The sequence below is a fragment of the Elgaria multicarinata genome, chromosome 1, assembly GCF_023053635.1.
Source record: "Elgaria multicarinata webbii isolate HBS135686 ecotype San Diego chromosome 1, rElgMul1.1.pri, whole genome shotgun sequence".
In the NCBI taxonomy this organism is placed as follows: Eukaryota; Metazoa; Chordata; class Lepidosauria; order Squamata; family Anguidae; genus Elgaria; species Elgaria multicarinata.
Genome location: NC_086171.1, coordinates 182,216,251 through 182,234,720, shown reverse-complemented (window position 1 = coordinate 182,234,720; position 18,470 = coordinate 182,216,251). Strand labels below are relative to the sequence as shown.

At 43.5% G+C, this 18,470-nt stretch overlaps 1 protein-coding gene across 1 annotated transcript in view; it reads left to right on the top strand.

Annotated features, from left to right (window-relative positions):
- Window positions 1–18,470, top strand: part of NECAB3 (N-terminal EF-hand calcium binding protein 3) — a 105,378-nt gene that overhangs the window by 20,457 nt on the left and 66,451 nt on the right. Inside the window, exons 2-3 of the mRNA XM_063119908.1 lie at window positions 13,745–13,769; window positions 16,660–16,768. Coding sequence (XP_062975978.1) covers window positions 13,745–13,769; window positions 16,660–16,768 — 134 coding nt within the window. The remainder of the gene's footprint in view (window positions 1–13,744; window positions 13,770–16,659; window positions 16,769–18,470) is intronic.

Below are 18,470 nucleotides of genomic sequence, written 5' to 3'. Positions count from 1 at the left end.
TTTGCCCATGATTGAACAGAAAATTACTACGTTTTCTCAGTCCCCTCTCACAATGTCATCTACCTCCCGCACACCTCCTGCCCCTTCTAACCTTCTTTGCGCATAAAAAAAAACCACACCCCAGTAAGTCTGACTTATTTTTAAAATGGAAGTTGCTGCTATCTCCTGCTGTGTGCAGGAGAAGCAGAGGGATCAAAAAGGCCCACTGAATGGGCAATGAGCATGTTGTTTACTTCCTCTTTCAAAAGAGGAAATAATGAGGGACAACCATGTAGGCGGAGAAGCGACGGTAAGTAAACACGATTTTCCCCTGTGTGATGATGCTCTATGACGGGCAGCCTCAGTAAATGGGTCATGGGGAATATATATATATATATATATATATATATATATAAGCTAATTTGCAGGGTGTGGAAATTAGCAGCTTTGTACATTTTTTAAACCTTCTGTAAAAGCTTGGTTCTTACCGCTAAGCTAATATATTGCAACTGTATGCAAATATTTAACTATGTAGCCAGGCGCTAATGTTGGCTGCTGTGGGGAGAATCTCAGCTGTCATTCAGTTGTCCATTCTTAGACATCAAGATGGTGCTAATTGAGATTACTATTATTAGTGTGCTTTGTTCTAAGGAATCTAGATTAGAAAGGATGGCAGCTTATCATTTCCCAGTCAGAATTATGCTGGCATTAATTCAAGCAGTGACAGCTTCCTTCTTATTGACTTTTCCCCCCTCCCGCCTTGTGACACCCAGTCTGTAATCTAACACAATTGGCAATCAGTCAGAGGGGAAGTGGTAGAGGACAGGCAGTTGAGAGCGGAAGGTTTAGTGCGAGGAGGGGGGGGGGGTGAGATTGTCTAATAGGTGCAATCCTCCAAACATGTGGCACATCGTCGTGAAACTTCTCTGCCGCAACATTTGGTGATGCCACATTCCCCCACTGCCTCTACCCCTCATGGCAGCCCACGTCACATCTCTTGTGGCAACTTGTGAACTGACAGATTAGATCTGCCTAATTAGAGAGAGCAGATTAGATTCTTAATAGGGGGGGGAGAGGAGACTTTTCTGAGAGCAGTAGAAGCACAATAGTGTTGAGCTTGGATGTGGGAAACTCATGTGAAAAGCTCACTTGTCTTGGTGGCCTTTGAGAAGTCTCCATCTCACAGTCCTCCTAATTTTGTAGTGCCTGTAAAAAGAAGAACAAGTAGCTGGAGCACACAGTGCCCAAGAAGTTCTACTCATGAGAATTCCTTTACTCTTGAGGAGTCTTTTTCTGCAAGCAGACACTCCTTAATGCTGGCCATGGGCCCAGCCTGTACCTTTAGGTGCCGGCGTTCTCAGGAGCTAGGTGGAGGCTCAGCGTCCGCCTCTTGACTCAGAAGCAGAGCTTTCCAGCTCTCTAAGGCAGAGATCTGAATCCATCTCTCCAGAGGAGCCAGGATGTTCTCTGTCAGGCCCAGGGTCCCTTGAAGTAGCTTGTTGCCTGAGGATGCCTGACTCAGGAGGCTCCAGCTCATCCTCCAAAGAAGATTTCCAGGGGCAGGGATGAGTGACAAGTACATATAAATCAATGCATAATAACTCATGTATTTCTAACAATCAAATATTTCACAGGGAAACAAGGAAGTGCAACACTGTAGATGTTCCATAAGCTAGGGTGACCATATGACTGTCAGGTTTTCGTGTTAACCTTAACAGTAATTAAGGTTAGATTATTGGCTGAGACTTGCAAGCTCAGCACACCTGTTGGTGATTGAGTGAAGGGAGTATAAGGCTCACTCTTCCATAGCAATATGCAGTCAGCCAGTGGAGGTTTGAGGGTATGGTGTAAGCTGCCGCCGCTGCCAGAGAAAGGAGTATGCTGTTTTGATGCAAAGCCAACTTTTGCCAAGAAGAACTGTAAAGCTGTTATGCTTACTTTGATTAATGGTGAGATAATTGCTTTGTTATAATTTGCTGCTACAAGCCTGGTTGTTTTGTTTTGAAGAACTTCTCTAAATAAACTGCATTGAAGATTCAAAACTCACGCTTGTGTTTATCTGCATGGAGGAATTTGTACAACCTACTTATTTCCCCCAACAATGACAAGGAGGACAGGGCTCCTGTATCTTTAACAGTTGCATAGAAAAGGGAATTTCAGCAGGTGTCATTTGTATATATGGAGAACCTGGTGAAATTCTCTCTTCATCACAACAGTTAAAGTTGTGCAGGAGCTATACTAGAGTGACCAGATACAAAAGAGGGCAGGGCACCTGCAGCTTTAACTGTTGTGATGAAGAGGGAATTTCCCCAGGTTCCCCAGATATACAAATGACACCTGCTGAAATTCCCTTTTCAATACACCTATTAAACATACAGGAGCCCTGTCCTCTTTTTCATATGGTCACCCTATATAAGCATATCAGTGATAGACTAAGAGTTATAATTAGTGAACTCCTTTGTTTCTTTATTGGTTTTGAAGTGCCTTCTTTTAGTTCTCTTTAGTTTGTTATCTTCATTTTGAAATTAAAAAATGATAAAGAGAGTGCAAGAGGAACTTGATGCTGATGAGCACCACATAAGAGACCCCAGCTATAAGGGCTTACCCAAACCAAAGCCGCTCAGCCGCCGTAGAGTAACCATCTATATCTTGAGAGATGGCACTCCCTGAAACACGGCCAGTGTAGGTCAGAGGGCCTCTTCCTAGGAGAGGCTCAGGCCCTTCCCACAACACCCATGACTAGTTGCCTCGCCTTGAAGGACTGTGAATCAAAAGACAGAGCAGCTGCAAAGCCAATTCATATTTAATAACGGGGCGCATGCTGCGAATGTAAAGGACAAGTGGGAGTTTGTAAGGAAATGCCATCTCCCTGCCACGTACAGCTGTAAGTGCTTCCTCTTTGTGCATCTGGGTTGCTCTTAAACACTGCAGCCAGCCAGATCACGTACAATAGAAAGGGTTTTTTGCATTAGCAAATGAGAGATAATACATCCCACCCGCCGTCTGCACCCTACCTGTACCCACACAGGGGAGAAAAAATGCCAACACGCTGCAAGATACTATTATAGCCTTACCAACAGCTGCTCTTGCAGGCGAAAACAACAATGGATGAGTGGTAATTGTACACAGGAAGAAAACAAAAATTTAGCGCATGAAACACACTTGCTGGGGAGGATTCTGAATGCCCCTGTCACATGGGACTGGATTACATTTTTCATTTACCTGGAATAGAAGTTGAATCACTATTGTATTTAATCAATGAGCTTCCATGCTAGGAGAACTCTTTGTCAAGAGCTCTACAAAAGTTAATTGTGTTGCACTGAGGTCTGGGTCACTTCAGTTTGGCAGCTTCTGAAGTTGTGAAAGTGCCTGAATTGGGGAAGCTGAAATGGGTGAGCACCAAATAGAATAAAGGCCTGTTAAAAGTACGGCTGCTGGTGTCAAGGGTAGGTATGAATGGGCACCTGCTGAGGACCCATAACCCAGCAGGGGCCCACGGATAAGAGCCTCCTCCTCACAATTCCAATTTTTTTGTTCACCTGCCTCTTTCTCTGGTCTAGACAATAGTGGTGGCAAGAAGAAGGAAGCATCGATGCCCCTGCTTATGTGCTCACTGGCTCTCTGAGTGTCACAAGTAACTGGCAGCAATTATGAGAGAGGTGATGAAGAAGAGTAATGACAGCTGGTGACAACGGCAGTGACAAGGTAGACTCACTGACCCTGTGCAGATGACAAGCTCAGCCACAGTGGTTATGCCTTTTGAGCTCAACATTATGGCTTAGCGTGTCCTGGGAATCATAACTTAGCTTGTTGTGTGAACCATGGTGGCTATATAACTACTAGGGGTGTGCACGGCCCCCCCACTCCGCTTCACTTTAAGATCCGCCATTTTCGGATCGGCCCGCTCCGCCCCACCCCCACTCCGCCTGTGCCCACTCCGCTCCGCTCGGAGCTCCGGATCCGGATCGGAGCTCCGGTCCCCCCCCATAGGGGGGGTTACCGGGCCCTGCCGCCATCGCCGCCCATGCGGCGACAGCGGCAGAGCCCGGTAAGGAGGAGGGGGGCCTTACCTGCCTCCGTCCGCGGTCCGTCGCCATCTTCAACTGAGCCCGCGGTTCCACCAGGAAGTCTGGGCCGCAAGTGCGGCCCAGACTTCCTGCTGGAACCACGGGCTCAATTGGAGACGCTGATGGACCGCAGACGGAGGCAGGTAAGGGAGAGGAGGGCGGGGGGCGTTACCGGGCCCTGCTGCTGTCGCCGCATGGGCGGCAGCGGCAGGGCCCGGTAAACCCCACTTACCTTTCCGGCGGAGCTCCGGATCGAGGCGAAGGATCCGCCTTCACCTCGATCCTCTTCGCCACGCTCCGCCGGCCCCCCAATCCTCTTCGCCTCCGCCTTAAGGGCAGGCGAAGCCCCCCGCTCCGCTACTGCTTCTCCGGTCCGATTAGAAGCGGAGCACATCCCTAATAACTACAGTTTAAACAAGCTACTAACCATTTGCTGCAAAAGGGTTACTAGCCTATCTATGGTTTAGTGTGTTATCTGAACAGGCTCATTGAGAGAGGGGGGCATTGAGGGTGACTTGCCCAAGGGCCCTCACAATCCTGGCGCTGACATGACTGCCGCACACAAAAACATGTTTTCAGTGATGTAGCTCCAGTTTTCAACCAGTATGATCCTAGCTGTGTTTTGTTAAATAGTTCAGTAGCAGTGCTATCCAATGGGTAGTTTTAAAATCATAGATGTTTCAAGTAACAGGTATATAAGATGAACAGAAACCAGCCATGACTACAAATAGAAGAGAGCTGGAGAAGAATTAAACACAAAAAAACTTAATCCACAGGAGGAGAAACTGTTACTTGGGAATCCCTAACCAATCCATCCCTTGTTAAAATGTATGGTACTGTAGAAACTGCACTGACCCATTTATTACTCCCCCTCAGCTAGGTACATCTTAAATGCTGAGGTCCAGCTGAGGCCTTTGCATGGTTCTTCACAAAAGAGGAAAGGAAGCTTTGAACAGATCAAACATGATGACAAGATGGCTGTCTGCTGCATTCACGCCATTCCCTTACCCCCTGTTTCACAGCCCTATTTCTTAACATTAAAGCGACTCTTTAAATTCACCTCAGGCTCAGGACAGGGAAAATATCCTGCAGTTATTTTGCTTGCAGTAATGAACAGTTACCTCAGAGCAATTTCCTGCACCTTTGTGTTTATCATTTAAACCCCAACACAAAAATGGCAGCATGGTGCCGTATGAGGTGATGGGACGTGCTGATAAATAATTACTGCTGAGAAAAACCAATCTTGCAGATAGTGGGAGATGAGCAGATTTGGGCTCTGTGGAACAATAGAGAAATCTTGAACCTGAGAAATTCAGGGCTCTGAGGTGGAGAGTTTTATCATTGGGTTGGGTGCAAGGAAGGAGGAACAGAGAAGGTGACACTTTTCATTGGGATGGTTCCAGACTTTGTTCATAGAGCTGTTGTTTGTTCACAACATTGCTCTTGAGCTTATTGGTAAAGCAAGGTTAATTAACAATGCAAAAGGATTTAATCCTCTTGAGGTATGCACTAAGCAACAACCCCCCAGAGAGCTCTAGCTATGAGGGCGGTATATAAATGTAATAAATAAATAAAATAAACAATGTAATTACAAACCCTCAGAACTGGGACAGAATCATTTTGTGTGTGTGTAAGATCATGAAGCTTGCAGATACAAACACACACATACACACACATATCTGTGTAGATATGAAATCTAGGATCCAAACTGGCTTGTGAATTGTGCATAGGATGGCCATTTACTTATTTCCAAAAAAGAGGATATAGATTTGCATAATCTACTCAGGGGAAGCCACGCAGTGGCTGCATATCTGAGCTGAGTCAGTTATACAATGCAGGCACAGCTCCACAGCCACTGGGGGGGGGGTGTGCGTTTCCCACGAAGCTGTGGATTGAAAAAGTCAGGGACTTACCCAGACTTCTTCAATTGAAGCAATGTCAGTACAACTCTTCCACCATCTGATGTCACTCTGCGGTCAATCCGGGTGGAAGGCAAACACTGATTGGTCACCTGCCACCAGGAAGAGGGCGGGAGACAGCTCCTGTACCTGGATGGCCACAGGAAAGCCTGTACTCCCTCCTCAGCATCAGGATTGCCTGACACCACCCCAGGAGGGGGAACCATAAGGTTTCAGAGGAAGGCAGCACTAACCTGGCGCTGTGAAGACAGCCCTCAGATGCTACCTATAGAAGAAAATTTAGAACTAGTGACTATTGTTTAAGGAGATATTCAATACACCTCACCCTAGTGCAGAAGACTGTGGCCATTTGACCTGTGTGGCCTGCCTGCTCAGTGTGCTGCCGATGACCAACTTCAAGGCCCTGGTCTCCCTTCTTTATCTAGAAACCAGAGCTGGATTGGACTGCTCTTCAGGCAGAGGATTGGCAGTCCTTCAAAGAGAGGACTGTCCTCTTCAAATCAGGACACATGGCCACCCTAACTGCACACCCCAAGGCACATGCATACCAACCACTGCTCACATGCACTCCAGCATGTCTCAAACGAAAATAAGGGCACGCATTGAATACCCCTTCTCTCATATCAAGGAATGATACTCAATCTCTGCACGCACCAATTTACACATGACTGAAATCTCCACCCCATCTGCTTTTTGTTCCATTAATTTACTCAGCAGTAGCCTGAGCTGCACTCTATTCTTGTTGTTTTAAAAAACAAACATAGCTTGTTCTTTGGGTTACAGATAAGCTAGGAAAACCTCACTGTCCAACAAACTGTTATTCTTGATGGTTCAGCACCTTGGATAGCTCCTTTAGGATTCTGGCTGGTTCTGACTGAAACCCAGAATAGAATCACAGCCCCACCAACTGCAGTGACCAGTGTCAGCCCGGGTGGACCCTGGCATGCCCTTGTTGGTCCAGGTGATGAATCCACCACATTCTCGGTGGTCATTTGAGGGTCCAGCTCTAGCTGCCCCATTTCTGGGAGGCAGTAGCAGCAAGGTGTTTCAGCAAGGTACCACACAGACTGCCCTGGGACCCTTAAGCTAGACCTCTGCCTTCCAGTGTTGGGGAGCATGCTTTGTCATTGCCAGTACTGAAGAAAGATTGAACTGCCAGTCCAGTCGGATTTTGTATACAAAATGTGAGAGGGGCACCATCTTTTTATCTTTTCCTCAGGTAGCAAAATGTCTGGTCCCTAGAGACCTTCTTTTGACTGTGGAAATGCTAAAGTCAAGGAGAAGGGTTCTAGACGAGCAGCCTCTCTGATGCCCTAACAATCTCTGCACATGAGATGTTTTTGTGGGGAAGGTTTCAAATGAATGACCTCTGCCCGTAGTCTATCCATCGTGCGATTTAGCTATATGTGTAGGTGGGCTCTAAGATGAGGTAGAATCTTCCAGTGCTCATGGACAGAGAATTTCTCCCCTAGGCACACCTCTCCCGTAGACTTTGATAGGAGAGTTCTAATCATGCACACAGGGCATGCAAGGCCAGGTAATTTGGAAGCATGGCGTGCTTATGGCTGTATACCTCTTAACATGGTAATAGCAAAGCATTAAGAAATCAACACTCATGGAAGGAAACCCACTGGGAAGTTCTTCCTGTCTGGGGAATGTTTTCTTCTAAAACTCAGAAAGATCTCCAGTGGATGAAAATGCAAGTTTCTTTATTTAGATGGAAAACTCTCTGAAATCTGGCTAATGGACTCTCCGAGAATGCAGAATGATATTTCCATGCATCTCTGGCAGACTCAATTTCTGCTCCCACAGGTACCCATTATCTAACACTAGTAAGATGAGAGCAAGTTTGTTTTAGCGCAGCAAAAGCAGAGGTTGTGCAGAGGTGTTTTGTTGTGGTGGAAAAGTCTTTAGTTGTGTTCATGTGCTCTCCCAGTCAAAGAAGACCCATCAGAAGGTATTTAAAGTCAGGAGCTTTTCAAGTGATATCTCCTTGGCAAAATTTGAGCAACTCAAATTTACTAGATCAATCTGAAGCAACATACCTGCCTGTTGTTCCTATTTTAGCATTGCTCACATGGGTCTGTTTTGTTACCCATGCTCATCAAAATCTTGGGTTGGATCCAGAATTAGTCATGCTTAGAGCAGACCCATTGAAATCAATGGGAAAAGTAAGTCATGACTAACTTACATCCCATTGTTTCCAATGGGTCTACTCTAAGCATGACAAAATCTGGATCCAACCCATTGCTTTGCAAGTCCCCACATGGAAATTGATCTGGGAAGCTGACCTTGTTTTCTGTTGAGGGTGGAGTCTCACATGGAGTTATACCTGTGGTACAACTGTTCTACAAGAACAACATTCCTATTGTGGAAGAGGCTGATAACTTTAATTTGTTGGATTGAAAGTTTCAGTACTTCTGACACCCACAATTCAAACAGTGGGGTGGTTTAACTCACACTGGTCTTTGCCAGTTGGCCATAGAGCTGACAGGAGATGGCCTCCTTGTTCTCTGGCAGGCCCTATACCTTTACGTGAATCACCAATTTAATGTGCTTTAGAACGTACCACCCTGACATGTGTGATTCATTGCTAAAAAGCACAGGCTGTAGACTGAGTCATGTCCAAGCAGTCGAAGCTGGTAGCTCCGATTTCAATGTGGCTGTGAATCCAATCCAGGTTTCAGTCGGAACCAACCAGAACTCTAAAGGAACTATCCGAGGTGCTGATCCATATCCCCAAAATAGGTTTGGCAACTTGCACAGCTCCTTTAGAGTTCTGTCTGGTTTGAAACCTGGAGGGGATACACAGCCCCACTGAAATCAGAGCCACCAGCCTCCACTGCATCCAATTATGACATTCTATCTTCCGTTTGGATTGTTTGCAATTTCATAGGCCAGAAGTCCTGAATCTTGGGATTGGGGCCAAATCTGTCCCTCTGGGGTTCCCTAAATATTCACACCCCACTCCCCTTGTGTCCAGGTGGTTCTGTTCCTCACCCCTTGGTCATTTCTTGTCCCCTTCTAAATGGTTGAAGTTAGGGTGACCATATGAAAAGGAGGACAGAGCTTCTGTATCTTTAACAGTTGTATTGAAAAGGGAATTTCAGCAGGTGTCATTTTTATGCATGCAGCACCTGATGAAATTCCCTCTTCTTCACAACAGTTAAAGCTGCAGGAGCCTTGCCCTCCTTTGTATCTGGTCACGCTAGGCAGGACTCCTGCAGCTTTAACTGTTGTGGTGAAGAGGGAATTTCACCAGGTTCTCCATATATACAAATGACACTTGCTGAAATTCCCTTTTCAATACAACTGTTAAAGATACAGGAGCCCTGTCCTCCTTTTCATATGGCCACCATATTGAAGTGCCTCATCTAGGACTTAATTACTTGTAGTGGGCCTGTTCAGACAACACACTAAGACATGGTTAGGCCACTAACCCTTTTGCAGCAAATGGTTAGTGAGCATGTTTAAACCATGGTTATGTAGCCACCATGGTTAGGAATGGTTCACACGGCACGCTAAGTCATGGTTCACATGACACAGTAAGCCATAATGTTTAGCTCAAAATGCTTAACCACCATGGCTCAGCATGTTGTCCAAACAGGCTCAGTAAGTGCTTTAAGTAAAATATGCTGACATTCCCCCCCAAAAAAATTTTTGGCCCTGCGTCCTTTGCCTTCAGGCCTGCCCCCACTACTGGAATGCATCCCTTTCTCCAGAACTGTAGTCGGCCCCTGGATTAAAGAGATATGCCACCGCTAGGTGACTAGTCTGACGGAGCCCCCAACCCTGCCTCTTGAAGGCACTTCAATTCTAAAGCAAAGCTTGGAGCGCAGTCCGTTATACTACTGCAGTACCCTGTGTCAGCTTTTTACGAATAAACACAATACATTAGCATCTCCTCAATGCATCTGAAGCCAGCCAAGTGTGTTCTCATTGCATCAGCCCGTGGCAAGGCGCAGAGAGAGGTGAGATAGCTCAGTCCATCTTTTTGGGGGGAAGGTGTGAAAGTGACTGGGGAGGAGCCAACAGCAAATTATTTTTCAATTCCTGCTTCTAATAATTCACATTCTTCTGACAGTCACGAAAGAGATCATTACAGACTGTAGTATATCATGCACAAAACTGAATTCTTCTATGACCTCGTTTCTTCAAAAAATTGGTTTCCTGTACTGAACACTTTTGCCATACTGAGGAAGTTTTATGAAGATACGCCTGGCAATTGGCACCATTTAAAATATTATCATGACCTCCCAAATGGGAAAGAGAACTGCTAATGAGCAGGAGCTTGTCTCAGCCAGATAGATTTATAAAGGGTACTGTAGGAAGGTGAATTTTAATTTAGTATTTCAGTAGTGGCCTATTCAGGGTTTAGGTCTTCCTTCCCTCTCACTTGGGATATCAGACAAAGTGGATCTGTGATAAATAGGTGTTTGGGGGTGAATCCGTGGATTCCCCCCCCCTTCCTCTTTTACTCTCCCAATGGTCACTAGGGCCAGATCTACACCTTGTGTCAAATAATTACGAACATAGAATAAAAAGCAGGATATAACACTATGAAATCAGTGTATGGAATGTGGATTGTAACCCAACAGTTATCAATGCACTTCAATACCACTATAAAGCAATAGTCTGGATGTAGCCCACCAGATATTGGATCAGAAAGTCACTGACTGAACTTTGCAAAAAGACTTTCAAGAAAGATTCAAACGTGACAGTGTAGAACTGGAATTTATCAACAAATTAAATTTTGGACAGAGCTTGGACTTAGTTGATACTCTGGGATTCTTTTCTACTATGTTTGTTAAATTAATATAGCATAGGTGGAATTTATGTTTTGAAATAGCTATGCACAAGACAAGATACAATCATACAAAGTGTTGGGAAAACTAGAACCATAGAATCATAGAGTTGGAAGGGGCCTTTAAGGCCCTGAGTCCATCCCCCTGCTCAGTGCAGGAATCCACACTATATTTCTTTAGCTAAGTATTTTGTCTAACTTATTGTGATTAAGTTTGCTATTTATTTGACTTCAATTTTACATATATGTTCTAAATTATTGTTTTTGTGTTTCTGAATGTTTATAGATCTTTATTTGGTAATATTCAAATTTGTATGTAGTTAGACCATTTTACTTTTAAATTAAAAACCTCCATAAAACAAGAGAGGGAAGAGGAGAGATCTCCAGTGACTGCTTTCATAAATGAGTTATTCTGTTCTTATCTTGAATATATATTTGGATTCTGCATAGACATACCGCTACCATTTGTATTTCACTGCCCTTTGACCCAAATACTTGCAAATGTTTTTCTTGGGTACTCTGGTATGCACGCATGTGAGTCAGTTAATCCATCTGAGTGTCTGCCTGTCCATCCATCCATCCAAACTTGACATAAGGGAGACAACAGAGAAAGATGGGGGAATGGAACAGAAGAAATAGCCGAAGAATATGCATTTATTTTATAGTTACAGCTTAGTTACAATAGAGGGCACAGGACCAGGGGTTTGTGCCAGAAGCTACATGGAAATCATGGGGTTTGAGGAGAGGTTTGGAGTATGTAAGAGAAGTGCATCATGCAGGGATTCTGGGAAAGTATTCCAGGTGCAAGAGACATCAAAGGAGAAAAGAATTTATTGCTTAATCAAACAGGTTATTACAATAATATAACAGGAATAAAACCCATAATTGGTTAGTGTGTGTGTCAGCTAAGGATAACACTTTAGCCCTATTCAAGCATTCTGTAATCAAGGGTAGTAAAAATCTGGGGAGTGGGAGTATGTTAGCCCTGCCCCCCCTCCATCGTACTGATAGGGGGTGGGGTTGTGAAGAGGAGAGCCTCCTATTTTGGGGAGGGGGTGTTCTCCACGTGATCTGGAATGTTGGAAAATCAGCGTTCCAGATCACACGGAGAGCTCCCATGGGTACAGGAGGCTGTCCTCTTCACAAAGTTGCCCTCCATGAGTAGAGGGTGACAAACATGACAATGGAGGGGGTGGGGCTAGCATTCCCCCTCCTTGGTATGTTTACTATTGTCAATTACAGAACTCCTGAATAGGGCATTTGTGTGTCTGATGAAGTTGGCTCTAGTCCATGGCGGTTTATGCCATGATAGAATTATTAGTATTTACAATGCATAGGATTATTTTACTGTTTTTCTTTTTATCATTATCAAGGAGTTTATGTAGGGGGATACTCATGTTTCTTTAGCACTGTCAGGTTTATGAATGTTTTCCCCCTGACAACGCAATGTAGCAGGCAGTGCACTTAAAGTTTTATTCTGGTATATTTTAAGCCAAATCCTTGTTCTCTAAAACTGCTGAAAATTTAAACACATGAGAGTAACAGGAATGGAGTGAAGATGCAATTCAGGTTTGTGTTTTTCCCCCTCGTGCACTCTTACCTAGATTATGTAAAGGAGCGAAAGGATGCCCTACATGTTGCTAAAGCATAGGCAACCCTCCATGGGGGCCTTGCAGATAAAGGATAGGAAAAGTTCTCTGAATATGCAAAAGAAAATGGTCCCCTAGCCATGTGGCTCCTCTCATGCTAGGCCATAATTGATGCTCTTGTAGGATGAATTGTCCTGCAATGAAATGCCTGTTGATAAGCAATGTGATATAAGAAACCCAGCACCAATTTTGATCCGGACGCAATGTGCAAGTCACATATTGATATTGCGGTGGCACCAGTGCCTTACAGTGCAGATTTCCAATCCAGCAATTTCTTATGGATACAATAACTTTGATGCATACACGGAATTCCGGGGGCGGGTGGGGGGGCAAATCAGGCCCCATGAGTTTTAGTGGAGGCAGCAAATTCCTCTCCCCCTGTGGACCTCCTGCTTCTGTTGAAAGGAATTTTTCCACAGGCTTATAGCTTCATCCCACGTACCTGTTTCCCTTGATTATCCCCTACAGTGTTTAGCTGTCGTTGTTGTTGTTGTTGTTGCTAGCTAAATCACACCCTGGGCAGCAGCGCTCCAAAGATCCTTTGCATACCAGGAAATGGGTTTAAGGGGGGGAATGTAAAAATCATAAAAAATCAACGGATGACCCAATCTGATTCAAATTTGGTATGCTTAAAGTTCTCCTTAATATCTATTTCTGTGCTAATTTTGATGTCTTTATCTTTAAAACTTACGCAGATGTAAGCATTTGTTTAATTTTTCTTTAAACATCAAATCCTGCTCCTGCGCCCCCAGTGGCTACTCAGAAAACAACAAATGATTTGCTTCAAAAATACTACCAAAATAGGTCGGGTCTTTTGCCTTTGAAGCATAAAATATGAACATACTAATTTATATGTATAGATGCAACTTTGGAAATAAAGAATATCATTTAAATAGAAATGCAAGGCATCACACCATAGAGGGGAAGACAATAGCTGGCTGGCCGGCCTAAAGCACCCTTCGTCTACTGTCCAGGTGCTAAATGTTGATGGGTCACTTCAAGGTCCCTGCTCTGCTCTCTTCTTATGGTTCTTTACCTTTAAACTGGACTTTGGCCCGACATCCCTTCAAATAGAGAACACCTTTAGATAGAGGTGTATTCTTTGACAGCCCTTCAAATGCAAAGTAGGACACCTGGCCACCCTAGCTCAGATACGCAGTAACTAGGATTGACACATTGATTTAGCAGGAGCTATTGGTATTTTAAACTGTTTTGTGGTTAGTTTGTTATACACATGCGTGCGCATGCGCACGCGCGCACACACACACACACACACCTCCACTACCACCCCGGATTGTCTTGAATATGTTCTTTCTTTCTTTTCAGATTTTTCGACGTGCCGACAAGAACGGTGAGTGACCTGCTACCTGGCTTCCTTGTCCCTCTTTCATTTTCATTTAGCTATTTATATAGCCTTCCCCATCTCAAAGCCTGGGGATGGGCAACAAATACATTGAACAGAGCACTGAATGCTTAAAATATCATTGCAAGAATAACACTTCTATTCTCCGTCTCCTCCAAGGAGCTCAATGTGGCATATCCCCACCCACCCCTTTTGCCCTCACGACAGCCCTATGAGGCCTAGTAGGCTGAGAGATTGTGACTGGCCCAAAGTCACCCAGTGAGCTTTATGGATGGGGAATGGGGATTTGAACCATGTCCTATAACCCCTACACAACACTGACTGACTATTTTCAAAGTTTTCTCTGAAACCATGAGGGCTAAAAGTAGGGACGCTAGAGAAACCTGCAACAGTTTCAAATGAGTTTGAATTTCTGTGACACTGATCTGCGGATTCTGCAGCAGACCGGCTTTTTCCAAGTCATGCAGGTTCCATGGACTTGTGTACCTGTTTTTCAGATGGGCAGGGGTGGGGGATTTGCACTCATGTGCATGAGCACCTATGCACATTTATACACTTGCGCAAATGTGCCAACATGAATGAGGGCAAGAAGAACAAAATTCGAATTTAAACAATCGGATTCCATTATGTGACAGAATGAAAGACAGAAAGAGTGACAACTGCAAAACACAGACAGAACAGATTTAGCAAAATCTGTATATCCCTAGCTAGAAGCTTTGTCATTCAATGAAAGCCAAGGTTCTTGGGATCACCATTTCTTCCCCAGATAGGCAAACTCAAGGCATTATTATTATTATTATTATTATTATTATTATTATTATTATTATTATTATTATTTCTTACTCGCCTCTCCCTCTGGATCAAGTCAAGGAACAACACTGAATACAAAAATATAAAATACATAAAACTGATTAAAAGCATAACACCAATGCATTATTAAAATATTAAAATCTTTTATGACATTTTAAAATTCGACTGGGTAGGCGTGCCAGAAGAAATCTGTCTTTATAGCTTTTTTTAAAATTCAGAAAGACTATTAAGCTGGTGAGTCTCTCCCTGCAGGCCATTCCACAATCTGGGAGCAGCAGAAGAGAAGGTCCTCTGGGTAATGGTTGTCAGCCTAGTTTTCGCTGACTGAAGTAGATTCTTCCCAGAGGACCTGAGTGTGCGGGGTGTATTGTATGGGAGAAGGCAATCCCACAGGTAACCTGGACCCAAACCATGTAGGGCTTTAATGGTGATAACCAACACTTTATACTTCGCCTGGACACTAATTGGCAGCCAAGGCATCATGTGTGCATGAGATGCACCCAAGCTTATTTATAGCATTGTTGACCCAGTCTGTAGTCAATTATTAATTTTTAGTCCCCTGATGTTACCCACATGCCTTTGTCCATTGCTGTCTATCACTATGACAGTTGCTACCTATCATTTCCCATGCTCACAGCAGTCCGTAGCTCTTGCTCTGCCCTTGTCATGCAAACCTGCATGTCAATCATTCTTTCAACTTGGGTCAATCCAACTTTTAATGCTGATCCTTCATTGTCATTCTGCAATTGACTTTGACCTTTATATCTCCTGCGACTACTGGGTTTGCAACTTTCCATATAGCAAGTTTTATGATGATATTTTTAGATTCATCATGGACACTTGGCTTTTGTGAAGTCGATTTGACAATTCATGTTTCTTACATTTTGACTGTGTTTTGCCATTGTTTTCTCATTGTCTTGCAAGGTTGGTCATTTTATCTCCAATTTACAGGTGGTAAACTGAGGGTGCTCTGTATTAACACATCCACATGGAGTCTGTGCCTGGATTTTAACCAGGTTTCACAAGTCCATCCTTTGGCCAGCTGTTATTATTCAAAGGAAATTGCAATCTGAGAGAATATTTATTTATTTATTACAATTCTATACAGCCCAAAAGCTGAAGTTCTATGGGTGGTTCACAAAAAATTAAAGGAAGACTCATGCACTAACTAACTAATCCTCAGTGCCTAGGTGTGAACAAGGAAGAGGTGATATGGCTCTTGTGATGATGTGCCTATAAACAGGCCACTTGTAGTGACCATTGATGACATTGGTCCACGCCCGCATCTGAGGCTAGAAGCTTCTTTGTAGGCTCAGTATCATAACACTTGCTTCATGCAGCACTTGTAGCCCCTCCTAAATTCTGACTCTGTAGTGATAGATGGATCTGTCAAGTGTGATTCTGCTCGATTTCTCATTTATCTGACATTCCGTTCATTCAATCCTATTTCCAAATCACTTTAAAAAAATTAAAAAATAAAGCCAGCATGAAAATTCTTACAGTTCTCCTAATAGTACATATTTTTGTACTCACTTTGCCTAATACATTCATTTTTGCAGGCAATTTTCCTGAAAAGAAAGTGGTTTTGTGCTCACTTTTCCCTATTATGCACTTTTTTGTGCACACGTGGCTTTTTGTGTGCTTATTTTAAATTTGAGAACTGCATCTCAAAATTCAGAAAACTGCAAATGCTGCTGTATAATTCCATTCCGGTTTGTAAGGGACGGATGTGGTAAGTTCGCATTAAAATGCGAACCAAATGAATTCCACCCCCTCCCCAGTAAACTTCCAGACCTGTGTTTTGTCTTCAGTTCCTGCATGTGCTAAGGCTGCTCATGGGAGTGGTCCCTTTACATGAACTACACAATGTATGAGCCTCTGCATCAGCAAAATATATCTTGACCAATGCTAAGGTTGCTCAACAGAAACTTATGAATTCCTGGATGAAATGTTTTAAAGTTTTCCTAGTACCAAGCATGTTGAATTACATATTATATCCTATGGGGGGTGGGGGTGGGGGTTAGCTCTTGCTTTGCAAAGGTGTAATTCTTCTTTCATTCAAATGTAGATGACGGAAAGCTGTCATTTGAAGAGTTTAAGAACTGTTGTGCGGATGGCATCCTCAGCTCTGAAGAACTGTGGGAGTTGTTTACTGCCATTGACAGGCGTCATTCAGGGTAAGTTAGCGTCTATTATGTATATTGTTTTTAAGTGTTTTTATCTTATGTGAACTGCCCAGAGAGCTTCGGCTACAGAGCGGTATAGAAATGCAATAAATAAATAAATAAATAAATATTACAGACAAGGAGATTTAAATCCAACTCAACGCAATCTTTCACCCCCATTGGACTGTGTCAGTAGAATTAGGCAGAGACAGCTTCCCAAAATAAGTGGATGCACTCACTGCATTCAAACTGAAGATAAGATTTTTAAAAGCTGTATATTGGAATTGTCAGATATGGGATGCAGCCATTTACTGGGAAAAGGCTGTAGCTCAGTGGCAAAGCACGTGTTTTGCATGCAAACTTTGCCTAGCATCTCTGAAAGACCCCTGCCTGAAACACTGGAGAACAGATGCCAATCAATATAGACAATACTGAACAAAAAGATGTGAATAACAAGGGATGTGAAGTTTTTGAAAACCATGTATTTTGATCCTAAATGTTTTCTTCTTATAGAACAGGAATAGGCAACTCCTATGTATACAGGGGCCAAACTCCCCCCTCCCAAAAAAAACCACAGGGGGATCTTCCACTCCCCACCGCTGACAAAATTGCTGCTCTTGCACCACTGCTTTTGCTGCTGCAATTCAGTGGTGTAATGTCATACCCAAAACCAGCTATTTTCCTTTAAAACAAGAGACACAAGAAGTATGTGCCTTGCTGGGAATCAAAACCATGCTTCTGTGAGGTGAGGGAGATGGGGGCTGTCAAAAAAACAACCAGTGAGGGAGCTGTGTATGGCCCATGTTTTGCCCACTCTGTCATAAAAGAATCCTTGATTAATTGATATGTAATGAATATAGAGGACATGTGAAGATGAAACCAACATTTATTTGGTAGGTAGTCAGTATTGTATCACTTGTTTCACATGGGATTTTCATTCTATTTAAGTTTGTTAATTTTAAGTGAAGTGTAGCCCTAATCCATTTTGCTGTGTTTTGAGTTTTGAAAAAATATATGAGACTGGAATATGCAGAAGAACACAATTTAAGTTTGATGATTAGGCTGAATTTTCTTCAGCCTGTCTCCAGATGTGCAGTGCTAAGATTTCATAATTCAGTAAGGCTGTAGCAATTGTTTGTCTGTGAGCCACAGAAGGCTGCTTGAAGCTAGTATGGGAGCACTACACAGCTTGAAGATGGAACTTGGTAAGCCTGGGAATTAAAGCTGTTTTAAAAATAGCCCAGACTCTGATCATAATTAAGATAGCATGTTAAGTTCACAGCAGTTTGCCTGAATTGCTTGGATCAAAATCAGCTTTGCTATTTCTGACCAAGGACAAGTTAAAATAACATGCAAATTAGGGTGACCATATGAAAAGGAGGACAGGGCTCCTGTATCTTTAACAGTTGTATTGAAAAGGGAAGTTCACCAGGTGTCATTTGTATATATGGAGAACCTGGGGAAATAATAACTGGGGATCATGGGCAGCAGGGTGCTATTGCACTCAGGTTGTGCTTGTAGGTTTCCCAGGGACAGCTCGTTGGCAACGGTTGTGAACAGAATGCTTGACTAGATCGACCCTTGGTCTGATCCAGCATATGTCTCTTTTTATATTTTTATGTTAGTGTACAAATCCTGAGGAGCCACAGCCAATCACTGCATCCCAGAACACAGTAGAATATATATATGTATGGATTATCTCACATGGCAATCT